The sequence below is a fragment of the Pelobates fuscus genome, chromosome 6 (genome assembly GCF_036172605.1).
Source record: "Pelobates fuscus isolate aPelFus1 chromosome 6, aPelFus1.pri, whole genome shotgun sequence".
Lineage (NCBI taxonomy): Eukaryota > Metazoa > Chordata > Amphibia > Anura > Pelobatidae > Pelobates > Pelobates fuscus.
Window position 1 is genome coordinate 293,584,039 of NC_086322.1, and position 25,013 is coordinate 293,609,051.

The 25,013-nt window shown below is 46.0% G+C and overlaps 1 protein-coding gene across 1 annotated transcript in view; it reads left to right on the forward strand.

Annotated features, from left to right (window-relative positions):
* HELZ2 (helicase with zinc finger 2) overlaps positions 1-25,013 on the forward strand; it is a 46,963-nt gene that overhangs the window by 7,030 nt on the left and 14,920 nt on the right. Inside the window, exons 2-11 of the mRNA XM_063459495.1 lie at positions 60-1,008; positions 1,823-1,997; positions 2,935-3,042; positions 3,362-3,888; positions 5,723-6,352; positions 6,443-7,229; positions 7,416-7,491; positions 7,782-11,190; positions 12,644-12,729; positions 23,080-23,211. Coding sequence (XP_063315565.1) covers positions 68-1,008; positions 1,823-1,997; positions 2,935-3,042; positions 3,362-3,888; positions 5,723-6,352; positions 6,443-7,229; positions 7,416-7,491; positions 7,782-11,190; positions 12,644-12,729; positions 23,080-23,211 — 6,871 coding nt within the window. The 5' untranslated portion in view covers positions 60-67. The remainder of the gene's footprint in view (positions 1-59; positions 1,009-1,822; positions 1,998-2,934; positions 3,043-3,361; positions 3,889-5,722; positions 6,353-6,442; positions 7,230-7,415; positions 7,492-7,781; positions 11,191-12,643; positions 12,730-23,079; positions 23,212-25,013) is intronic.

A 25,013-nucleotide genomic window follows, 5' to 3' on the forward strand; every position in this document is an offset into this window, starting at 1 on the left:
TAATCACATAACAAGTAATCACTGTAGTGTTTCTAATTCCTGATCTCTTATTACTTTAGGACCAGTGATGGGACAGTTCTCTGGTCCAGAGATTGCTAATTTGTCCCAGCTTCAGGAGAAGGTAGAGCTTCGATTGGCTTGTGAGATCTGCAGTAAAAGGGAAAATGAAATCACTTTCGTTCTGCGACTCTTCGAGCACAGCTGTAAATGCCAAGTACTGATTGCCAGGCTAAGGAATGGGCAGAATGGGGGGCACTGGCACGAGGTTAGAGTCCGTCCTACTTTTCCAGTGCCAGCCCGCTACGCAGTTTGTTGGCACTACCAACCAAACAAAGGATGTATCAAGCATTCTCAAAATTGTACATTTGCCTGGAGTGAAGAGGAAATTGAAGTTTGGGCCTTTGAGAAAACATGTAATCTAGACAGAAACCAGCTTCAAGGTATGTTGATGCCCACCCCCTACACTGGTGCTGCGCCTGCTAAAGATTTGAATGGCATCTTGGAAAAGTTCGGAGGGCATTTTCAGGAAGTGTGTGAGCAATGTTTTTACCAAAGCCCTCAGAAGATCACCAACTACCGGCATTGCCAGACTCACCCTCGCGGCATACCTCTTCTTGCACATATTGTGACTGGTGAAAGCAGGACAATATGTCACGCAGTCCACCCATTGCCCCGTCAGCAAGCCATTCACCTGTGCCACCAATCATCACGTGGAATCCTGTGCCGAGTGGAAGGTGGGCATTGCCCGCATGCTCACAGCGAGGTAGAGCTAGCGGTATGGAAGGCGGAGAGAGATGATGGGCTCAGTCGTGGGAATATTGTGCAGCAATTGGAGCAAAACGAGGGTTTTTATTGTCGCTTGTGCCTTGTCACTGCCCCGACACAGGAAAGCTTTGAAATGCATTGCTCTACGCCGGAACACAGGCGTATGATGGAAGATGACACTCTGACCATGTGGAATCATCGCAAACCACCTACTGACATTAACGACTTCACCCTCTGTGAAAGGTAATCAGAGAGCGTTCCAGTGACCCTGTTTGTCTGTCGCTCTCCTGTACACAGTGCCTGTGTCTGTCTATCCCTCTCTTGCACAAAACGACCCTGTCTGTCTGTCGCTCTCCTGTACACAGTGACCCTATCTGTCTCTCCCTTCTCCTATACACAGTGACCCTGTCTGTCTGTCCCTCTCCTATATACAGTGACCCTGTCTGTCTGTCCCTCTCCTATACACAGTGACCCTGTTTGTCTGACCCCATCCTGTACACAGTGACCCTGTCTGTCTGTTCCTCTCTTGCACACAGTGATTCCCTCTCCTGTACACAGTGACCCAGTCAATCTGTCCCCCTCCTGTACACAGTGACCAATTCTGTCTGTCGCTCTCCCGTACACAGTGACCCTGTCTGTCCCCATCCTGTACAGTGACCCTGTCATTCTGTCCCTCTCCTGTACACAGTGACCCTGTCTGTCCGTCCCCATCCTGTACACAGTGACTCTGTTTGTCTCCATCCTGTACACACTGAGCCTGTCTGTCTGTCCCCATCCTGTACACAGTGACCCTGTCTGTCCGTCCCCATCCTGTACACAGTGACCCTGTCTGTCTGTCCCTCTCCTGTACACAGTGACCGTGTCTGTCTGTCCCTCTCCTGTACACAGTGACCCTGTCTGTCTGTCCCTCTCCTGTACACAGTGACCCTGTCTGTCTGTCCCTCTCCTGTACACAGTGACCGTGTCTGTCTGTTCCCCTTCTGTGCACAGTGACCGTGTCTGTCTGTTTCTTGTAATTCGGAGTACACTATGACTGTGTATGTTTGTGTCTATGCAGTCCGTTGTCCTGTGTTTTTGGGAACGGCTGTCCTAAAGCCCACAGCAAGGAGGAGCTGGAGGAATGGATGCTGAGAATGAAGGTCAGCAAGAGGAACAAGCAAGTGGTGGAGGTGGAGGGACTGCAGTCTTACCAAAATCGACTGATCGAGGAATACCGGCTGGACGATGAGACAGTGAGTTCTTTAACAATGATATCATAAGAGTCAATGAGAAACACTCGCTGTCTATTTTGCACATTGTAACCAGAGAATGATGTCAGTATGAGCCACAACCCCTATCATACTTGCATTACTGAACATCACGGTCTCCCAGCACGGGGGGGGAGAGGGGGGGGGGGGGGTCTGGGACCTCCTAGAGTGGCTCTTTTGGAGACAGAAACAATGTGAAAGGTGGGCATACACAAACTCATTGACATCCACAGCCTATCACTCTCACTCACTGACACGGGTATATATACACACATTCCCAACAGGGGGTCATTGTGAAAAATCCATTTACCGTATGTGCTGGGAAATATTATGAATGTGAAATATTTGCACTTTTTATTTTTAAAAAAAATATATGCTTTTGGGTGCATTGGTGTCTGCAATGTAGCTGACTTAGGACAAGATAATTTAATAACCTACCAGACACCAGGGCGCCTAAAAATAATAACCACAAAACGACATGTTCCCCTACAGTTACCTCCAAGTTTCTTACGTCCCCAGATAGCTCTGAACAAGGAGTACAAACAGTTTGAAAAGATCAGATTTAGAGTCCCAGTCATTGTTAATCCTGGTCGGGCTTGCTGCACCTGAGAGAGCCTTTTGCGAATCCCTGAGAGTCAATTCTTATGAAGTTATTGGGCATTCAGAGTGAATTTGACATTTTACTACAAAATAGCCAAACTGCAAAAGAAAATCCCTTTTGTTTTCAGTTCAGGTATCTAAGTCTACAGTTTGATAATTACTTTGAATTCTAAAGAATTCACACTTTGGCATTTTAGTGTCACATTACCAGTGGCAATATTTAGGCACCAATCAAATGTCACTTCCACACGATCGCACCATTTATAACCCGATGTCAGTCCAGTCCCACATACTGACCCATGACTTGTTACTTCCTTTCCAGCTGTCAGAAGATGTTGAAGGGGCTAGAATTTCCTGTGACCGATCCCTAGACCTCCACATCCCCGAAAAACCAGTAACAACAACGTGGACATTTACTGTACATTCAAAGGTAAGGAATGGAATGTTTCGACACAAATACCGCGACTATAGATAGGATTTCCCCCATCTCCTCCCAGCCTCTCCAATTCTCTTTCCAAGGTTTTCTTATTTCACTGTCCTCCCAGACTTCCCTACTCCCTTCACCTGTCCTTCTCCTCTCCTTCTAAACATTTTTACCAACCCTTTAGAGAGAGAAATAGAGGGGGAGGGAGGGACAGTAGCTGTCTGTGTGTATGTGTGTGTGTGTCTCTCTCTTGAATTTGATCAGTTTGATGCTCCTATTTATCACAAAATTTCCAAGCCATCAAATTGCTAGTTTTCTTTTTCAGATGTCTCTCGTGCATGTGGCTCTGTTGAAGAGAGATCCCGGAGTTTCCTTCTCGTTGTTGGCACCTGATCTCCCGGAATCTTGTCATTATGCACAGGGTTGCAGCTTCCAAGTTGAGGCACCTCGGCTCCAGTATACCATCAAAGTGCTTGCAGAGGGAACAGTATTTGGGCTTTTTGAACAGTGGTTGGTTTTAGACTTTGGAGAGCGTCCAGCTTTAGTGAAGAAGATCTTCATGAAGATTGGGGGCCATGATATAGCACCGGTTTCCCAAAACAATGCCTCTCGTCAAGAGATCGATTCACTTCCAACCACTGAACGGTGGTATGCGGACACAAAGCTGTGTGTCCCGTGCAAGGAGAGGACACAGGAGGAGAAAATTCTCATGGACCTTTATAAACCACCAAAGATACTAAATCAACAGCACATGTCAACAAACAAAAACTCACTCACAACTGAAAACTACAGAAGATATATTCATGATTGGCTACTCCAGGAAGAGGCAGCTAGGGAACAAGTGATAAGCCGGTGAGAGAAGGAGAGACTCACATTCTTTTGTAGTTAAAAGACAGTAGATATTACAACCATTTCATCATATTTAGTTGGTTATATAGTGCCTGGAGTCCTCCAGCTCGTTCCCTCCATTCAGTGTTTACTCATGTTCAAGCAGCTTACCACTGAATGAGGGTCCCTGGCCAACCACAGACTGGCCCCAATTGGAGGTGTGGCTAAGGCAGAGATTACACACTTTCTTCTAGCCATACCAATTTATACCAGCAATGTGCACTGTGATAGGCTGAAAGCAGCCAGCTGACACTCTCAGCCAATCACAGCCATTCATTGCTGTTTAGGCTAATACTTCCTTATTAGTCCAAGCAGCACAGAGGGAGGGGCTGGAGCACTCATTTAGCATTAAAAACAGTTTAACTCTTGGCAGGAGGACTCCAAATACTATTCCCACTTCAATAAGGTGCCTACAAACATGTTTTTCTGACACTGTAGAACCGATGTGGCAGTTTAGTTGACCGTCCTGCTACGATTACGCTAAAAAGATGATTTTACTCGCCTTTTCTCCCATGCCACGCTGGTCTTGCCAGGTCTGTACCCGCCTGGCTCCGCCTCCATGGCTGAGATAAGGCAATCTTGATGATTTCAGCTAATCCAGTGCTTTTCCGTAGGAAAGCATTGGGAGGCTATTGCACATGCGTGGCAAAACGTTGTACTGTGCCACTCAATGCATCTCTATGGGGAACGTTCCACGTTTCTATGCAGAGCGTGGAGACGCTGAACGTAGATACTGTACACTGTGCAGCACTGGACTAGGTAGCACCTCTCGTGTTTCTCTGGAATGTCAGCCTTTACATTGAAATGCCTGCAGGGGCATACTATACACAACAGAACCACTCCATTAAGCTGTGTAAATATGACGTTTCCCTTGCATTTGAGAAGATATTATTTGTGTAGCAAGAGACATAAAATCCTTTCAGCACAGTTTCCCAATGTTCACCTAAATTATCACTTTTCTGTATACCTTTTAGAGTCAGTGTATGGTGCCTGCTCAGACTGATTTAAAATGCACTATAGCGTATGCACAGTGCAGCGCTAAATCAGTCCATGTACATGCAGCGCGTTGGTAGCAAGAGGTCCATGTCTGGATTACCCTTTGAGCATAGCGAGAGTAAAAAACAAGTTGCAACAGAGTACTGAGAACGGACCACAGCTCAAATAGCCTGCCATTCAGTGGGTCCCTGTTTAGATCTCAAACTGGTTCTAGCTCATCTTGTGCCGTTACAAAAAGAACCACGATATTTGCATATCAGACTGATCCCACCCAAAAGGGCAGAACAGATCCAAAATGCAGGCCGGCTCTCTCTGCACGAGAGATACAACAACCCCAGACATTTATTTCAACCATGTTAGGCATCGTCAGTGCGGTATAGCCGATATCCTTCCAGGCACCGTGAGCAAGGGGTCCAGTTTCAGTTCAGAATTAAACCGTCTTGCCCTTGTGTACAAAATAACGAGTATTACCCAGTGTTCCATTCAGTGTAAAAGTAGTGGATAAATAGGGTGAATTAGCTCGCTGGGTGTTTATATTCAGCCTCCGCCAGACGTTTTACTGGGATCAAATTCGATTTCTTGCGGGTGAAAAATGAAAAACGTGAAAAATGTTTTGCACAAAAAAAATCACAATAAAACAAGAGATGGTGATTGAATTTCTATCAAACTGATTCATTTAATTGGCTACTGGAATATACTAAAAATGATCTTTTGGAACTGTTTTGGAGGCCTTGTCTTATAATGTATTAATATATGTTTTTGAGTGTTTTTTTTATTTATTTATTTTCGTTCCTCTCTCCAGGCTGAACATGAAGGTCCCTGTATCTCTAAGTAAGATGGTGACAACCTTGCAGGGCATGTGGTTTCCTCACATTGGTGGGCTGTGTGCAGAAGTTCTTCTACCGAAGGGCATGACAAAAGACACAGAAGAAGGATACTTACTCAGTAGGTCTGTGAACACAGCTCTACTGGCCCCTTGCCCACAGCAAGATGATAAGGTGTATGAAGTGCTTGTAGTTAACAGTGTTGATCTGGAGAGCAGCATTTTGCTTGAGATACCAGAGCGTTGCTGTCGAGAGTTGGCCATTGAGGAAAGAACATCCCCCTTGATGGAGATCCAATTCCAGATGGATCGGTGGAATTTCTGCTTGTACCACAAGGCGGTGGACCTGCTGCAGGATGAGAAGCTTGTGCTACCAGAACTGGCCAACTGTTCGCTTCCCACATTCAAGGGTTCACTGTCATGGGGAAACTCTAAACAACAAATGGCTGCATCTTATATCATAGGATCTGTGCCAGAAGGAAAGCTGGTGGCTCCTCTTCTTATCTACGGACCCTTTGGAACTGGGAAAACCTATACAATGGCCAAGTCAGCTTTGGAGGTAATCAAGCAAGACAACACCCGAGTGCTGATCTGTACTCATAACAACAGGTACTATTGACAAGTATTTACATTTAAATAATTCCCAACATTCCAAAAAACATTTTCTCACCTCTACTTGTATTTGGTTTGTATTTGTAGTGTTGCAGATCTTTACATTCGAGAACATTTCCATCCTCATGTGATGTCAGGTCATTCAGACGCCATCCCTCTCAGAGTGAAGTATAAGCTAAGCAACATAAGGAGGACTGATCCTATCACATTGCAGTACTGTGCTTTGACAGAAGATGGTTTATCTTTTATCTCACCCCATCGAAAAGACCTAGATCAACATCGTATCATCGTGGTGACTGCTGAAACCTCCCGTGACCTAGAGGTGCCCCGTGGATACTTCAGCCACATATTTCTAGACGAGGCGGCTCAGATGCTGGAGAGTGAGGCTCTAATTCCCTTAGCACTGGCCAATAACTGGACCCGCATCATCATGGCTGGAGATCATATGCAGGAATCTCCAAGACTTTTTTCCCAAAAACACACCGACTGCCATGAACAGCATGACCTGCTCACACGTCTCTTCTCCTTTTACCAGAGACAAGATTGTCCTGCAGCAAAAGGTGCACGTATTGTCTTCCACCAAAACTATCGTTCTGTTCCTGAGATCATCTCCTTTATTTCCCGATGCTTTTATGTTGGCCGAGGTGATTCTATAGATGCCTGTGCTAATGATACAGAAGCTCCTCCTGCAGGTCAATTTACCTTTGGCCTTTGCCATGTACATGGACCTTGCAAACGAGAAGGAAGCTCCTGGGTGAATGAGTCTGAGTCATTGCAGGTTTTGGAAGTAGTCCGAAAGGTACTTGAACAGTGGCCGAAAAGCTGGGGACCTGTCAGGGCAAGCAATATCTGCGTAGTGTCCCAAGGAAGTCAGGTACGGAAAGGGGTAATAATTGGTTTTAGTAGTGGGATCTTTCATCATGCATTCATCCTACCGACCATCCCAAATATTTAATATATTTATATATTGTTCCTCTGGTCTTCTCTGCCCACTCGCCTTCTTTTCTTATTTACCCCAATGTCTACTACTGTCCTAGGTGTAATATGTATGTCCTTGTAGGTGCAACTAATACGTCAGGAGCTGCGCAAAATAAACTGCCGTGACATCACAGTGACAACTTATAGCAACATCATAGGTATGTCTATTTACATTACCTAATTTGATACTTCAAGAGCCTCTCAGGCACTGTGTACCTGTCACCACACTGCATACATCCTTCTGACACTGCGTATCTATCATGACACTGCACACAGCCTTCTGACCCTGTGTACCTATCATAGTACGACACGCAGTCCTCTGACAAGAAACTAATTTCTACATTACTACCTCTCTTCCATTTTTTTTCCTTTTGATCTTCTCTCTCTTCTCATCCTTGAGAGAACCTTTTCTTACTAGTTGTATACTTTGGTTTTTTTTTTTTTTCAGGGTGTGAATACCAAGTCATTATCTTGAGCACAGTCCGTTCTGTAGAAAGTCTTCCACCTACCTCCCAAGTTTCATCCAACTTCAGTCTCGAAGTCTTCTGTGACCCAAGAATTCTTAATACTATTCTTACACGTGCACGTTCTCAGATTATTGTGGTGGGAGACATGGTGGCCCTGTGCTCTTTTGGTGGATGTAGCCGTATCTGGAGGCGTTATGTCCGGGAGTGTGTGGAAAGGGGTAGTACCTCACCATCAACACTTAGTATGGAGGAAATAAAACAGGCAGTGTCCAACCTGCAAGCCTGGAATCAACAGCCAGAAAACCTAGAGGAGGTGGATGACAGTGACTCCTGGATTTCTGACCTAGACATTAATTCAGAAGATCAGATACTGCAAGAACTGTTGGAGAGCAAAACAGAAACAGTTGTGACCGTGTCTGAAGAAGGAATTCTGGAAGTCAGTTCAGGAGAATGTACTGAAAGTAAAAGCGAGAAGTACACAAATTTCTCTACACATATGTTAGAGCAATATTTGCTCACTGAACCTAACAAGTACAAAAAATGTCATTTTGTTAAGGAAACATTTGAATCTGGCCATGCACTCACCGTAAATGAATGTCCCCAGAGACTAATAAAAATTAAAGGCCGAATGAACTGTGGCATGGCATTTTCTGGGGACCAAGTTGTTGTCCAACTATCAGGTTCCAGCACCCATGAAGGGAAGGTGGTAGGAGTGATGAAAGCTAAAGAAAAGGGCCGACGTTTTGTCTGTTTTATGGATCAACACGATAAGTGCACCATGATTCCTATTGACAGGTCAGTCACTAAGATCTTTTGCCATGCGTTTAAAGAGAAGCCAGGTTACATACCTATCCGTAGCCTTATAAATGGAAAGGGCAAGACTCATGGATTTGTAAAACTGACACAGGAGATGAAGCAGAATAGTCTTTTCCTGGTGCAGGTAGTCAAGTGGGATCAAGGTTTCTACTATCCAGTGGGTTTTGTAAATCGCATCCTCCAAAAAATACAAACTGTGGAGATGGGTCTTGAGATGCTTGATCTGAATTGTGGCCTGGAGCATACTGGTAAATACCCAAAATTGGCATCCTTGGAAGCTACGAAATTGCCTTCGCAAATACCCCTTACAGAAGGGCGCCAGGATTGTCGAAATCTTATCACCTTCACAATTGATCCAACAAATGCCAAGGATTTAGATGACGCAGTCTCAGTTAAGGACCTGGAAGACTGCTATGAGATTGGTGTTCACATCGCTGATGTGGCCGCGGTTGTACTTCCAGGAAGTGAGCTAGACAAAGAGGCAAAGGCCCGAGGAGTCACCTATTATGACCATAAACGTGAACCCAAACACATGCTTCCACTGAAACTAAGTGCCGATCTGTGCAGTTTGAAGTCACAGTGTGATCGACGGGCACTATCCCTTTTTGTCCAAGTGGAAAAGAACACTGACAAGATGGTAAAAGGCTACTTCTGCCGGACACTTATTCGATCTGACCGTCAACTGACTTATGAGGAAGCAAATGATATTCTACGGATCCAGCAGGGGCCCCCATTGGTTTTTAACAGTGTAGAGGACTGTGTGAGGGTCGCCTATCACTTTTCACAGGTTCATTGTCGTTATCGCTTGCAGGAAGCAGCTATTTACAAGCAGCCTGATGAAGGTCGTCGCCCTGGTGATCGAAGTGCCCAAAGGATGATTGAAGAGCTTATGATTATGTACAATAATTGGGTGGCAGAGTACCTGTGTGAACAGCAGTCGCTAAGTGACCTAGTACCTGTCAGATGCCAGGATCAGCCCAGTTTTGAAAAGCTTGAGAATCTAAGAGACAAATTAAAGCAACTTATACCTCTATCCACCTACCTCTCACATCACCTACTGGATATTCCTGTTCAGGAACATCCTTCCTCTGAATTTGAACATCCTTCCTCTGAACTGAAGGTACTTATGCTAACTTCTGTGTGGAAAGAGCTACAAGATGCAGCACAAAAAGAGGACTATGTCAAAGTAATTGATCTCCTGTCTACAGATGACTTGCACCCACAGCTGTGCAGTGCTGCTCGTGACTTTAGAAGAAGTCTAGGTGGTGCCCGTTTCCGAAGGTCCACTATGCCTGGGTTTACTGGGCATTACTCCCTGCAGCTATGTTCTTACACCTGGGCCTCATCTCCCATCCGTCGCTACATTGACATTGTGTTGCAAAGACTCCTTCACAGCACCCTTACCAAAGTAAAAGCACAGATGTCCCCTGAAGACATAGAGATGCTCTGCCATGAATTTGACAGACAAGTGCAGCAGGAATCAGCCTATGAGAAAAAAGCTTATGCCCTTCAGTTGGCACTTTCATTTTGCACTCAGGTTCAGCAGAAGACAGCAATCGTGGTTTCAGCTGAACCCAATCAAAAGGGGTTAAAGTTGGTTTTCCCGATGAATGGAGACTCTTTGTCCAGTCCAGTGGAAGTTGACTACAGCATGCTTCAACCTGTCATCCAACCTGAGGACATTAACGGGGGAACGCGACTATCCTGGCGTCGCAGAGTGTATTCATATGAGTATTTCAGAGTCTTGCCTTACAAGCATATCTCCCAAAGAGGCATCATCGAGTTCAGTAACACTGCCTGGTGTGATGCTGTGAGTTTAATGAGAAAGGGTTACCCAGAGCAGCTGCTTCCTATCCTAAGAAAAGGAATAGAAATGCCAAACTCCAAGGACATTGTGCAGCAAAGTAGTTGTGGTCACTACATAGAACTGAGCATTGATCTGCACCCTGGAGATCCCTTCCTTGTCCAGCTCTGCAGTACGCTGGATCGTGGTTTACCAACTCCAAGCCCCCAGCTATTCTCTCCAGCCTCTACCATCCAGTTTTGCTTGGAGCATACTCATAAGCCAGTAGACTGCTTTGCCAAGCAGGCTCAATGGGCACCTCGCCAGCATTATAAGAATGCCACAGAGTACCAGCAGGTGTGGTACCCCCTCTGTGAGATGGAAGCTGTGGTTTCTGCGGTAAGCGAGGGAGGGGGTGTGCTGCTCAGGGACGTACCGGTGAAATGGAAAAACAAAAACACCATTAAGGAATCCGTGGGATTGAAGGGAGTCTTCAAAGTCTCAAAAGACCTAATCAAGGAGTGCGACCTTGACATGGACTTCAATCACTGTTACCTTTGCTTGCGGATGGAGAAGCTGCGTGCCGCTGATAGCCCAGGACTGCTCGATTCCCATACCTACACCTGGGTAGTACACGCACTGACAAAGGAACAAAACAATGTCACAAAGGAGGATGGAGGCAAAGTCGAATTTCACATCCATCAAGCTACAATGCAACGTGTCCCTCAAGAAGCGTTGGAGAGAACAGCCCTGTTCACCGTGGAGATTATCCCCAAACTGCTGCCTGATATGTAAGAAATGGGGGCAGGGGACACTAACACGCATTAACCCATTCTATGCTATGCCTTAACAATTGGGTTAACAATTACACAAAATACTGAGATTATAACTACAGAAGCAATTCTTAAACACTTAACAAAGCATTATGTGATTTTAATTAATGATTGGAGCTGTGTTATCAAACCATACCTGTAATGGAAGGAGAGAAAGAAGGGGGGGGGGGGTTGTCCAAACAAAAATAGTGGGGCCCAAATGACAACGGACAGTCCTGACTCAAATTAAGAACTGTTTCCTTGTATGATGAGCAGGGATGAAAAACCTTGTCACTGCAGATGTTGGGATATACATTTCCCAGCATCCTCAGGCATCTTTTAGCTGTTCCCAGACATCTACAGTGCCGTTGTTAAACACTCCTTGCATCATAGACACTGCGGCACGCTGTAGTGGTTATGGTGCCAGCAGTGGCCAGTTGCCACTTAATTGCGTAAGTATGGTCTCGGAACACAAGGGTGGTTTCTAGCAGATGTATTGGAACGGAAACATACAATGTTTCAGCTGGAAAAGGAACATGAGAAAGGCTCCTTTTGGAGCCGAAATGTTGTATTTGTCGTTTCCAGTACATCTGACAGAAACCACCCTTACGTACCCAGAACATTTCTTTCTTAATTCTACAACACTGTAAGTAGTCCAACTATATTAGAACATGGGGTCGGCCCGGTGCTGCTTCCCACCTCCACTCCTGAGCCAAGCTCTGCAGTACAATGGCTAGCTCTTTAACTGATCACTCTCAGCCAATGAACTGAAGTCCTGCACCGTCAGGCTTAGATCAGTTTAACCCCTTAACCCCTTAAGGACACATGACATGTGTGAAACGTCATGATCCCCTTTTATTCCAGAAGTTTGGTCCTTAAGGGGTTAAGGACCAAACTTCTGGAATAAAAGGGAATCATGACATGTCACACATGTTATGTGTCCTTAAGGGGTTAAAAGATCAGTTTAAAAAGCTATGTGCTGCGTCTGAAGTAGTGAAAGCAGGGAGTGGTGTCTGGAGGGGTGCTGCCAGGGCGTTCCTGATTGCATAACCACTACATTGAGCTCCCATACATGACAACTATCCAAAATCCAGCTGGACAGTCCTGATTTTGTCTGTTGTGCTTTCCTGGGGTTGATTCTCCGTTGTCCAGCTTCTGGGCACACCAGGGAAAGTCTCCATAATGTGCAGCATCTGCACTCGGATAGCTTTACCAAATAAGCTTAGAGCATTATCAGTGATATGAGTTACTGTCACCCCCTTCCATCAAGACTTCCAAAAAAAGTCATTCTGTACAAGAAAAGTGCTGTCCTACAGTATGTATAATTTAAATGTTGCAGGGAAATGTAAATAAATTTAAAGAGTTTAAATAACTATAACGTTATTTAGTAGAGGTATTGTCAAACACTCACTCACCCTCTTTGTCTTCACAGACGAAAAAAGACAGCCATACGTCTGCTGAATTCTTCCTCTGAGCTTGCCAAGAATATTGCACTAGGACAAAGGGTCCCTGACAAAAGTGAGTGACAGAGCTGTGTGCACGAAAGTGTGCAGAATGTGTTGTGAAAGTCTATTGTATTCGAGGTCAGTGCAGGGAGAATAGTGGCGGAGTTGTGTCTAACTGATCAGAGCAGGGAATATAGTGACTGAACTGTGTTTGAGGTCAGGGCAGGGAGTATAGTGACTGACTGTGTGTACATGGTCAGAGCAGGGAGTATAGTGACTGAGTTGTGTGTTCAAGGTCAGTGCAGGGAGTATAGTGACTGAGCTGTGTTCGAGGTCAGTGCGGGGGGGGAAGTGACTGAGCTGTGTTCGAGGTCAGTGCAGGGAGTATAGTGACTGAGCTGTGTTTACATGGTCAGAGCAGGGAGTATAGTGACTGAGTTGTGTGTTCAAGGTCAGTGCAGGGAGTATAGTGACTAAGCTGGGTGTTCATGGTCAGTGCAGGGAGTATAGTGACTGAGCTGTGTTCGAGGTCAGTGCAGGGGGGGAAAGTGACTGAGCTGTGTTCGAGGTCAGTGCAGGGGGGGAAGTGACTGAGCTGTGTTCGAGGTCAGTGCAGGGAGTATAGTGACTGAGCTGTGTTCGAGGTCAGTGCAGGGAGTATAGTGACTGAGCTGTGTTTTGAAGTCAGTGCAGGGAGTATAGTGACTGAGCTTTGTTTAAGGTCAGCGCAGGGAGTATAGTTACTGAGTTGTGTGTTCAAGGTCAGTGCAGGGAGTATAGTGACTGAGCTGTTTTCAAGGTCAGTGCAGGGAGTATAGAGACTGAGCTGTGTTCGATGTCAGTGCAGGGAATATAGGGACTGAGCTGTGTGTTCAATGTCAGTGCAGGGAGTATAGTGACTGAGCTGTGTTTGAGGTCAGTGCAGGGAGTATAGTGACTGAGCTGTTTTCAAGGTCAGTGCAGGGAGTATAGTGACTGAGCTGTGTGTTCAAGGTCAGTGCAGGGAGTATAGTGTCAGGGTACCTGAAGTCTCTACCTCTGAGAGAGGTAGAGACTTAAAAGTTTATCCGTCCAGAAGGGCTGTTTCCTCCGTCCTTCGCGGTCCTTCCGGTCATTTACACGCCGGCCGTGAGGGATCCACTTCCTTTTGTAACACGACGCCCAGCAGTCGACGTCATGACGCCAACCCGGACCGACCTGTCACTCAGTTGTCTGGAAACTAATCAGGACTCGTCGGAGGCGTGTCTACTCTCCTGAGCCAGGGTATTTAACAGTGCTTCTTCCATTTGCTCATTGCCCTGTCGTGGTTCTAGCCTGTCTAGTCACTCAGTGCTCTTGTATTCCAGTTATCCTTTTGGTTCCGACCCGGCTTGTTTGTATTACTCTGCTTATCTCTGTTACCCTTTGACTCGGCTTGTTCCTCGCTTACCTGTCTTCTCGTTCCCTCGACCTCGGCTTGCCTTTGACCATTCTCTCTATCTCCGTACGTTAGTCCGGCCATTCTAAGGTCCGGTATACGTACCTTTCTACTGTCTGTACTCTGCGTGTTGGATCCCTGTCCCGATCCTGACATTACGACAGGGCCAATGGATCCTGCAAGTACAAACAGTCAGCTTGGTCCTTCCGATCCTAGGTTTGAAGCCATGGAACACAGAATGGATCAGATGGCCCTAGCACTACAGGCGTTATTATCTCGTGCTAATAACCCACCAGAGGAGACGCGTACTACTTCTATTTCCCCTGTGAGTTCAGGCCTAGAGGTAGCCACTGTAGGTGCCTCTTCCCGTATTACCCCACCAGTACATTATGGTGGTTCACCTGAGAAGTGTCGTAGTTTTTTAAACCAGATCAGTATCCACTTTGAATTACAACCTCGCTCCTATCCTACAGATAGGGCGAAGGTTGGATTTATTATCACCTTACTCATTGAGAAAGCTCTGAGATGGGCCAACCCATTATGGGAGAATGATAACCCGTTAGTATATAACTATAATGCCTTTGTAGCTGCCTTTAGAAAAACTTTCGACCCTCCTGGTAGAAAGGTCAATGCAGCTAGATTACTTTTGCGCCTGAGACAAGAGAACCGAACACTTGTGGATTATGCACTAGAGTTCAGGTCTTTGGCGGCAGAAGTTAAATGGAATGAGCAGGCTTATATAGATGTATTTTTGAACGGGCTATCAGATGTAATCCTTGACGAGGTTGCTACTAGAGAGTTCCCTGAAAGTTTGGAGGATTTAATTTCGTTCATTTCTCGTATTGATGAGCGTTTAAGAGAGAGACAGAACACTCGAGAGAGGAACTTTAGACCTTCCTTTAAATTAGCTCCCGCATTTCAAAGACCTGATTCCACTACCTCACTGTTTCCTGAACCTATGCAGATAGGCAATACTCGCCTCTCAGTAGAGGAAAGACAGTACAGGAGAAGGGAGGGATTGTGTATGTATTGTGGAGTCAGAGGTCACTTACGCCTGAATTGTCCTAATCGCTCGGGAAACGCCCGCACCTAAGTTTCTTTAGAGGACAGGTCTTGGGTGTTTCTATTTTGTCCTCTACTCATAATTATAAAGATCACAGGCTTCTGCTACCAGTTTCTTTAACTTGGGAGAAGGGAGTACTAAAGACCATGGCTTTAATAGATTCCGGAGCTGCTGAGAATTTTATCGACCAGGCCTTTGCTACTAAACACACTATCCCATCCCAGTTAAGGGATACACCCTTGGCCGTTGAGGCCATAGATGGTAGACCTTTACTTGAGCCTGTTATCTTTCGTGAAACCATACCCGTTAACTTAACTGTTGGTATCTTACACGAGGAAAACTTATCGCTTATGCTTATTTCGTCCCCTTCTGTTCCCATAGTCCTGGGTTACCCATGGTTAAAGAGACATAACCCTATTATTGATTGGGAGTTAGGGGAGATACTCTCATGGGGCCAGGGTTGCCAGGAGAAGTGCTTACGGAGGGTTTCTCCATTGGGTGTAATTAACACACCAGGTAGTTCTACCCAGTCTACAGATATACGGATACCGCCTCTGTACCTGGATTTAAAAGCAGTATTCGACAAAAGGAATGCTGATACTCTACCTCCACACAGGACTTTTGATTGTAAAATGAATCTACTACCTGGTACCATGCCTGCGAGGGGCAATGTATATCCTCTATCCACCAAAGAGAATTCAGTTCTAGAGGAATATATTCGGGAGAATCTAGACAAAGGATTCATTAGGAGATCTTCTTCTCCTGCCGGGGCTGGTTTTTTTTTTGTTAAAAAGAAGGATGGTTCCCTAAGACCTTGCATTGATTACCGATGTTTGAATAAAATAACCATCAGAAATGCCTATCCGATTCCCTTGATTACCGAGCTGTTTGATCGCCTAAAGGGCTCTAAAATTTTCACCAAGTTGGATCTCAGAGGGGCATATAACTTGGTGAGAATCCAGCAAGGACACGAGTGGATGACAGCGTTCAATACCTGTTATGGGCATTATGAATACACGGTCATGCCTTTCGGTCTTTGTAACGCACCGGCAGTATTTCAGGATTTGATTAATGAAGTTCTTAGGGAATTTCAACATGATTGTGTTATTGTGTACCTGGACGACATACTTATACACTCTAGAGAGATTGAGACCCACCACAGACAAGTCAGAAAGGTATTACACAAACTTCTTCAACATGGCTTATACTGCAAATTGGAGAAATGTAGTTTTGACCAGTCTTAGATAGGCTTTCTTGGTTACGTGATTTCTGGGGAAGGCTTTAAGATGGATCCCGACAAACTCCAGTCTATTTTAGATTGGCCATTGCCTAAGGGACTCAAGGCTATTCAGAGGTTTATTGGTTTCTCCAATTATTATAGGCGCTTCATTAAGGGATACTCTTCTATTATTGCGCCTATTACCAATATGACCAGACAGGGGGCTGACACTAAGACTTGGTCTACTGAAGCTCTCGTTGCTTTCAAGACTCTCAAGGAACTTTTTGCTTCTGCTCCAATTTTAGTCCATCCTGATACGACTCTGCCGTTCCTACTCGAGGTCGATGCCTCTGAGACAGGCGTAGGTGCTATTCTGTCACAAAGGTTAGGGGTGGACAAACCACTACACCCTTGTGGTTTTTTTTCCAAGAAACTGTCTGGGCCTGAGAGCAGATATGACATCGGTGACAGGGAATTATTAGCGGTCATTATGGCTTTAAAAGAGTGGAGACATTTATTGGAGGGGACCTTACATCCTGTTACCATTTTAACGGATCACAAGAACTTGTCCTATATTGGGGAGGCTAAGCGACTGTCCGCCAGACAAGCTCGTTGGTCCTTGTTCCTGACCCACTTCAATTATGTGCTTACTTATAGACCTGGTTCTAAGAACTCTAAAGCCGATGCTTTGTCTCGCCAATATGAACCTTCTACTATATCTGAACCTGTTCTTTCCTCTATAGTTCCGAAATGCAATATTATCGCTAACACGAATCTCAGGATTCACTCTCCGTTACTTGCCGAGATCTTAAAGCTGCAACATCTAGCCTCTAAACAGACTCCCGGGGGTCGACATTTCGTTCCCCCTGCTCTTCAACTGGAACTGTTACAATGTTTCCACAACAGCAAGGTGGCTGGACATCCTGGCATTCGCAAGACGTGCGCTTTGATCTCTAAAGACTTCTAGTGGCCTGCTTTACGCAGGGATATTAAAGATTTCATCGGTGCGTGTGAGGTTTGTACTAAGACCAAGCAACCTCATACGCTTCCATGTGGATTTCTGCATCCCTTAGAGGTTCCAGAAAAGCCATGGTCCTGTTTGGCTATGGACTTTATTGTCGATTTACCTATATCTAAAAAACAGACTGTTATCCTCACCGTGGTTGAAGGATTCACCAAGATGGCTCACTTCGTTCCTCTGCCTAAACTTCCGTCTTCTCCCGAGTTGGCAGAGATATTCGCAAGTGAGATTTTTCGTTTACATGGGATACCCTCCCAAATTGTATCTGACAGAGGTTCCCAATTTGTTTCTCGTTTTTGGAGATCCTTCTGTTCTCAACTGGGTATCAAATTGAATTTCTCTTCCGCCTATCATCCTCAGTCTAACGGAGCTGCTGAATGCACCAACCAAAAGATTGAACAATATTTACGTTGTTTTGTTTCCGAACACCAGGACGATTGGGTCGGTTTGATTCCTTGGGCGGAGTTCGCGCACAACAATCTCGTTTGTGATTCTACTCATTCAAGCCCCTTCTTCATGAATTATGGCTTTCATCCATCCATTCTTCCCTCGGTTTCTCCTTCCCAAGGGGTACCGTCGGTTGATGTTCATGTTGCCAATTTGAGGAAGTTGTGGGATCAGACTCGACAAATTCTTCTGCACAATTCTATGCTGGTTAAGAAACACGCTGATAAACGTAGAAGGTCGGCTCCGGTTTTTGTTCCAGGCGATAGAGTATGGTTGAGTACTAGAAACATTCGTTTAAAAGTGCCTTCCATGAAGTTCGCTCCTCGTTATATTGGACCTTACAGGGTTCTGACTCGAATTAACCCAGTTGCGTATCGTCTAGCTCTTCCATCTGCCTTACGCATCCCTAACTCCTTTCATGTTTCATTGCTGAAACCGCTAGTCTGCAATAGATTTTCCTCCACGGTACCCTCTCCTCGCTCTGTTCAGGTGGAGGGTCAGGAGGAGTATGAGGTCAACTCTATCATCGATTCTCGAATCTCCCGGGGGAGAGTACAATATCTGGTCGACTGGAAAGGATATGGTCCTGAAGAGAGGAGTTGGGTACCTCAAGAGGATGTTCATGCTCCTCGCCTCCGCAGGGCGTTTCACTCCCGCTTCCCATCTCGCCCCGGTTCCTTCCGCCCGGTGGGCGTATCTGAGAGGGGGGGTACTGTCAGGGTACCTGAAGTCTCTACCTCTGAGAGAGGTAGAGACTTAAAAGTTTATCCGTCCAGAAGGGCTGTTTCCTCCGTCCTTCGCGGTCCTTCCGGTCATTTACACGCCGGCCGCGAGGGATCCACTTCCTTTTGTAACACGACGCCCAGCAGTCGACGTCATGACGCCAACCCGGACCGACCTGTCACTCAGTTGTCTGGAAACTAATCAGGACTCGTCGGAGGCGTGTCTACTCTCCTGAGCCAGGGTATTTAACAGTGCTTCTTCCATTTGCTCATTGCCCTGTCGTGGTTCTAGCCTGTCTAGTCACTCAGTGCTCTTGTATTCCAGTTATCCTTTTGGTTCCGACCCGGCTTGTTTGTATTACTCTGCTTATCTCTGTTACCCCTTGACTCGGCTTGTTCCTCGCTTACCTGTCTTCTCGTTCCCTCGACCTCGGCTTGCCTTTGACCATTCTCTCTATCTCCGTACGTTAGTCCGGCCATTCTAAGGTCCGGTATACGTACCTTTCTACTGTCTGTACTCTGCGTGTTGGATCCCTGTCCCGATCCTGACATATAGAGACTGAGCTGTGTTCGATGTCAGTGCAGTGAGTATAGTGACTGAGCTGTGTGTTCAATGTCAGTGCAGGGAGTATAGTGACTGAGCTGTGTTTGAGGTCAGTGCAGGGAGTATAGTGACTGAGCTGTGTTCAAGGTCAGTGCAGGGAGTATAGTGACTGAGCTGTGTTCGAGGTCAGTGCAGGGAGTATAGTGACTGAGCTGTGTTCGAGGTCAGTGCAGGGGGGGAAAGTGACTGAGCTGTGTTCGAGGTCAGTGCAGGGGGGGAAGTGACTGAGCTGTGTTCGAGGTCAGTGCAGGGAGTATAGTGACTGAGCTGTGTTTTGAAGTCAGTGCAGGGAGTATAGTGACTGAGCTTTGTTTAAGGTCAGCGCAGGGAGTATAGTTACTGAGTTGTGTGTTCAAGGTCAGTGCAGGGAGTATAGTGACTGAGCTGTTTTCAAGGTCAGTGCAGGGAATATAGTGACTGAGCTGTGTGTTCAATGTCAGTGCAGGGAGTATAGTGACTGAGCTGTGTGTTCAAGGTCAGTGCAGGGAGTATAGTGACTGAGCTTTGTTTAAGGTCAGCGCAGGGAGTATAGTTACTGAGTTGTGTGTTCGAGGTCAGTGCAGGGAGTATAGTGACTGAACTGTGTGTTCAAGGTCAGTGCAGGGAGTATAGAGACTGAGCTGTGTTCGATGTCAGTGCAGGGAATATAGTGACTGAGCTGTGTGTTCAAGGTCAGTGTAGGGAGTATAGAGACTGAGCTGTGTTAGAGGTCAGTGCAGGGAGTAAAGTGACTGAGCTGTGTGTTCAAGGTCAGTGCAGGGAGTATAGAGACTGAGCTGTGTTCGAGGTCAGTGCAGGGAGTATAGTGACTAAGCTGTGTTTGAGGTCAGTCCAGGTAGTATAGTGACTGAGTTGTGTTCGAGGTCAGTGCAGGGAGTATAGTGACTGAGCTGTGTTCGAGGTCAGTGCAGGGAGTATAGTGACTGAGCTTTGTTTAAGGTCAGCGCAGTGAATATAGTGACTGAGTTGTGTGTTTGAGGTCAGTGCAGGGAGTATAATGACTGAGCTGTGTTCGAGGTCAGTGCAGGGAGTATAGTGACTGAGCTGGGTGTTCAAGGTCAGTGCAGGGAGAATGGAGACTGAGCTGTGTTCGAGGTCAGTGCAGGGTGAATGGAGACTGAGCTGTGTTCGAGGTCAGTGCAGGGAGTATAGTGACTGAACTGTGTGTTCAAGGTCAGTGCAGGGAGTATAGAGACTGAGCTGTGTTCGATGTCAGTGCAGGGAATATAGTGACTGAGCTGTGTGTTCAATGTCAGTACAGGGAGTATAGTGACTGAGCTGTGTGTTCAAGGTCAGTGCAGGGAGTATAGAGACTGAGCTGTGTTAGAGGTCAGTGCAGGGAGTATAGTAACTGAGCTGTGTTCGAGGTCAGTGCAGGGAGCATAGTGACTAAGCTGTGTTTGAGGCCAGTCCAGGGAGTATAGTGACTGAGTTGTGTTCGAGGTCAGTGCAGGGAGTATAGTGACTGAGCTGTGTTCGAGGTCAGTGCAGGGAGTATAGTGACTGAGCTGTGTGTTCAAGGTCAGTGCAGGGAGTATGGAGACTGAGCTGTGTGTTCAAGGTCAGTGCAGGGAGTATAGAGACTGAGCTGTGTTCGAGGTCAGTGCAGGGAGCATAGTGACTAAGCTGTGTTTGAGGCCAGTCCAGGGAGTATAGTGACTGAGTTGTGTTCGAGGTCAGTGCAGGGAGTATAGTGACTGAGCTGTGTTCGAGGTCAGTGCAGGGAGTATAGTGACTGAGCTGTGTGTTCAAGGTCAGTGCAGGGAGTATGGAGACTGAGCTGTGTTCGAGGTCAGTGCAGGGAGTTTAGTGACTGAGCTGTGTGTTCGAGGTCAGTGCAGGGGGTATAGTGACTGAGCTGTGTGTTCAAGGTCAGTGCAGGGAGTATAGTGACTGAGCTGTGTTCGAGGTCAGTGCAGGGAGTATAGTGACTGAGCTGTGTGTTCAAGGTCAGTGCAGGGAGAATGGAGACTGAGCTGTGTTCGAGGTCAGTGCAGGGAGTATAATGACTGAGCTGTGTTCGAGGTCAGTGCAGGGAGTATAGTGACTGAGCTGTGTGTTCAAGGTCAGTGCAGGGAGTATGGAGACTGAGCGGTGTTCGAGGTCAGTGCAGGGAGTTTAGTGACTGAGCTGTGTGTTCGAGGTCAGTGCAGGGGGTATAGTGACTGAGCTGTGTGTTCAAGGTCAGTGCAGGGAGTATAGTGACTGAGCTGTGTTCGAGGTCAGTGCAGGGAGTATAATGACTGAGCTGTGTTTGAGGTCAGTGCAGGGAGTATAGTGACTGAGCTGTGTTCGAGGTCAGTGCAGGGAGTTTAGTGACTGAGCTGTGTGTTCGAGGTCAGTGCAGGGGGTATAGTGACTGAGCTGTGTGTTCAAGGTCAGTGCAGGGAGTATAGTTACTGAGTTGTATGTTCGAGGTCAGTGCAGGGGGTATAGTGACTGAGCTGTTTTCAAGGTCAGTGCAGGGAGTATAATGACTGAGCTGTGTGTTCGAGGTCAGTGCAGGGGGTATAGTGACTGAGCTGTGTGTTCAAGGTCAGTGCAGGGAGTATAGTGACTGAGCTGTGTGTTCGAGGTCAGTGCAGGGGGTATAGTGATTGAGCTGTGTGTTCAAGGTCAGTGCAGGGAGTATAGTGACTGAGCTGCGTGTTCAAGGTCAGTGCAGGGAGTATAGTGACTGAGCTGTGTGTTCAAGGTAAGTGCAGGGGGTATAGTGACTGAGCTGTGTGTTCAAGGTCAGTGCAGGGGGTATAGTGACTGAGCTGTGTGTTCAAGGTCAGTGCAGGGAGTATAGTGACTGAGCTGTGTGTTCGAGGTCAGTGCAGGGAGTATAGTGACTGAGTTGTGTGTTCAAGGTCAGTGCAGGGAGTATAGTGACTGAGCTGTGTGTTCAAGGTCAGTGCAGGGAGTATAGTGACTGAGCTGTGTGTTCAAGGTCAGTGCAGGGGGTATAGTGACTGATCTGTGTGTTCAAGGTCAGTGCAGGCGGTATAGTGACTGAGCTGTGTGTTCAAGGTCAGTGCAGGGAGTATAGTGACTGAGCTGTGTGTTCGAGGTCAGTGCAGGGAGTATAGTGACTGAGCTGTGTGTTCAAGGTCAGTGCAGGGAGTATAGTGACTGAGTTGTGTGTTCGAGGTCAGTGCAGGGAGTATAGTGACTGAGCTGTGTGTTCGAGGTCAGTGCAGGGAGTATAGTGACTGAGTTGTGTGTTCGAGGTCAGTGCAGGGAGTATAGTGACTGAGCTGTGTGTTCGAGGTCAGTGCAGGGAGTATAGTGACTGAGCTGTGTGTTCGAGGTCAGTGCAGGGAGTATAGTGACTGAGTTGTGTGTTCAAGGTCAGTGCAGGGGGTATAGTGACTGAGTTGTGTGTTCAAGGTCAGTGCAGGGAGTATAGTGACTGAGTTGTGTGTTCGAGGTCAGTGCAGGGGGTATAGTGACTGAGTTGTGTGTTCGAGGTCAGTGCAGGGAGTATAGTGACTGAGTTGTGTGTTCGAGGTCAGTGCAGGGGGTATAGTGACTGAGTTGTGTGTTCGAGGTCAGTGCAGGGAGTATAGTGACTGAGCTGTGTGTCCATGGTTTGTGCAGGGTTTATAGCGATAAAACGTGGCTGAGGTCAATGTAGAGGGGTATAAAGATAAATTGACAGTTGAGGTCAGTGGAGATGGTGAGCAGAGGGTGCTGTGCCTATCTGTAAGTCTTGGATGAATGCAGAGGGTAATTGGTAATTATAAATATGATGTAGTTATAGAGGGCTCTTTCTCTGTATCATGCTTATTATAATGTGAGATGCATTGATTTTTCTGTGGGATATGGAATGTATCAGTCAGTGGCATCGACAGTGTCTGCTGAACAGAATGTTTTCATTTGGATTTTTATAGAACATGTAATCAATGCCTTGTGCAGACAGTAACTCCCACTGTTTCCTTACAGATATTAACCTAAAGTTCAAATCCCAGATATCTTTTGATATTTCTGAGAACCCTCGTAAACTGAATACCAGCCAGACCAAGGCCGTGAAGGCTGCACTCACTCAGCCGTTCACGCTCATCCAAGGACCACCAGGTGAGTCCCGCAAAGAGAGCGCGTTGCTGTCACATTACAATCAGTGTTTCTCTGCATCTTCCTGTTTCTTTGACCACTGATTTTATTAAATAACCAGTGAAATAATAACTACATTGTAACAAAATGGCCAATTTGCACCTAAAAAAAACAGTGAATTTCTAATTGACTTAGAGAATGTTTGCAGCTCAGCTATTCTCACCTTGAATTTTCAAATTAATTTGGTATTCTCGCTATACTGAATAACGCTGCTAGTTTCAGTGTTCATAGATAGTTATTTCATGGAAACCAAAACAAATAATCTTGTTGGAATGGAAAAGTAAAAAAATAAAAGAAATTCTTGAAAAAACGAATAATGAAGTCAATAAAACAGTTAAAGAAACACTACAGGGTCAGGAACACAAACATATATTTCTGACCCTGTAGTGTTAAAACCACCATCTAGTCCCACTGGTCCACTCCTGCCTCCCTAAATATAGTAAAATCGTACCTGTATTCAAGCTTGAAGCTGCTGGCTCTGCCCCTGTCTGCCTCAGAACAGCAAGCTGCCTGATGACATCATCAGAAGTGTTGTTCTGGGCCAATCACAATGCTTTCCCTGTAGGATTGGCTGAGACTGACAAAGAGACAGATCAGGGGCAGAGCCAGCATGATTCAAACACAGCTCTGGCCAATCAGCATCTCCTCATAGAGATGAATTGAATCAATGAATCTCTATGAAGAAATTTCAGTGTCAGCATGCAGAGGGTTGAGACACTGAATGTCAGTCACACTGTGCAGCACTGCCCCAGAACGCACCTCTAGCAACTAGGTTGTAATGTAAACACTGTATTTTCTCTGAAAAGACTGTGTTTACAGCAAAAAGCCTGAAGGTAATGATTCTACTCACCAGAACAAATTCAATAAGCTGTAGTTGTTCTGGTGACTATAGTGTCCCTTTAATGAAAACCTTAAATTACAAAAAGTAATTTCTCAACTTTATTTTGGGGTGTATCTGTCCGTCCAAGATTGCTGGCTTATCCACTAAACTCTGTTTTAATTTGGTAGATGTGGGGGCATTTTATTTGTTAACTATATTTACTACAGATTGACAGACAATCGGCCGATATTCAGAATTTTCAGCAATATCGGTATCGGCCTATAAAGATACAGATTGTGAACCCTGTTCTGTGCTTACCTGTGTCAAGATGTTGGATGCTGTGTGTCTGGCTGCCTATAACCTGCTCTATTTATTGCTATGAAAGGCTGCCCTCTAGTGGTTCAGTGAAGGTTTATTGATGTGTTTGATGCTGTGAGTGTGGCTGCCTATAACATGCTCTATTTATTGCTATGAAAGGCTGCCCTCTAGTGGCTCAGTGAAGGTTTATTGATGTGTTTGATGCTGTGTGACTGCCTATAACCTGCTCTATTTATTGCTATGAAAGGCTGCCCTCTAGTGGCTCAGTGAAGGTTTATTGATGTGTTTCATTCAGCGTGACTGCCTATAACCTGCTCTATTTATTGCTATGAAAGACTGCCCTCTAGTGGTTCAGTGAAGGTTTATTGATGTGTTTGATGCTGTGTGACTGCCTATACCTGCTCTGTTTATTGCTATGAAAGGCTGCCCTCTAGTGGCTCAGTGAAGGTTTATTGATGTGTTTGATGCTGTGTGACTGCCTATACCTGCTCTGTTTATTGCTATGAAAGGCTGCCCTCTAGTGGCTCAGTGAAGGTTTATTGATGTGTTTGATGCTGTGTGACTGCCTATAACCTGCTCTATTTATTGCTATGAAAGGCTGCCCTCTAGTGGCTCAGTGAAGGTTTAT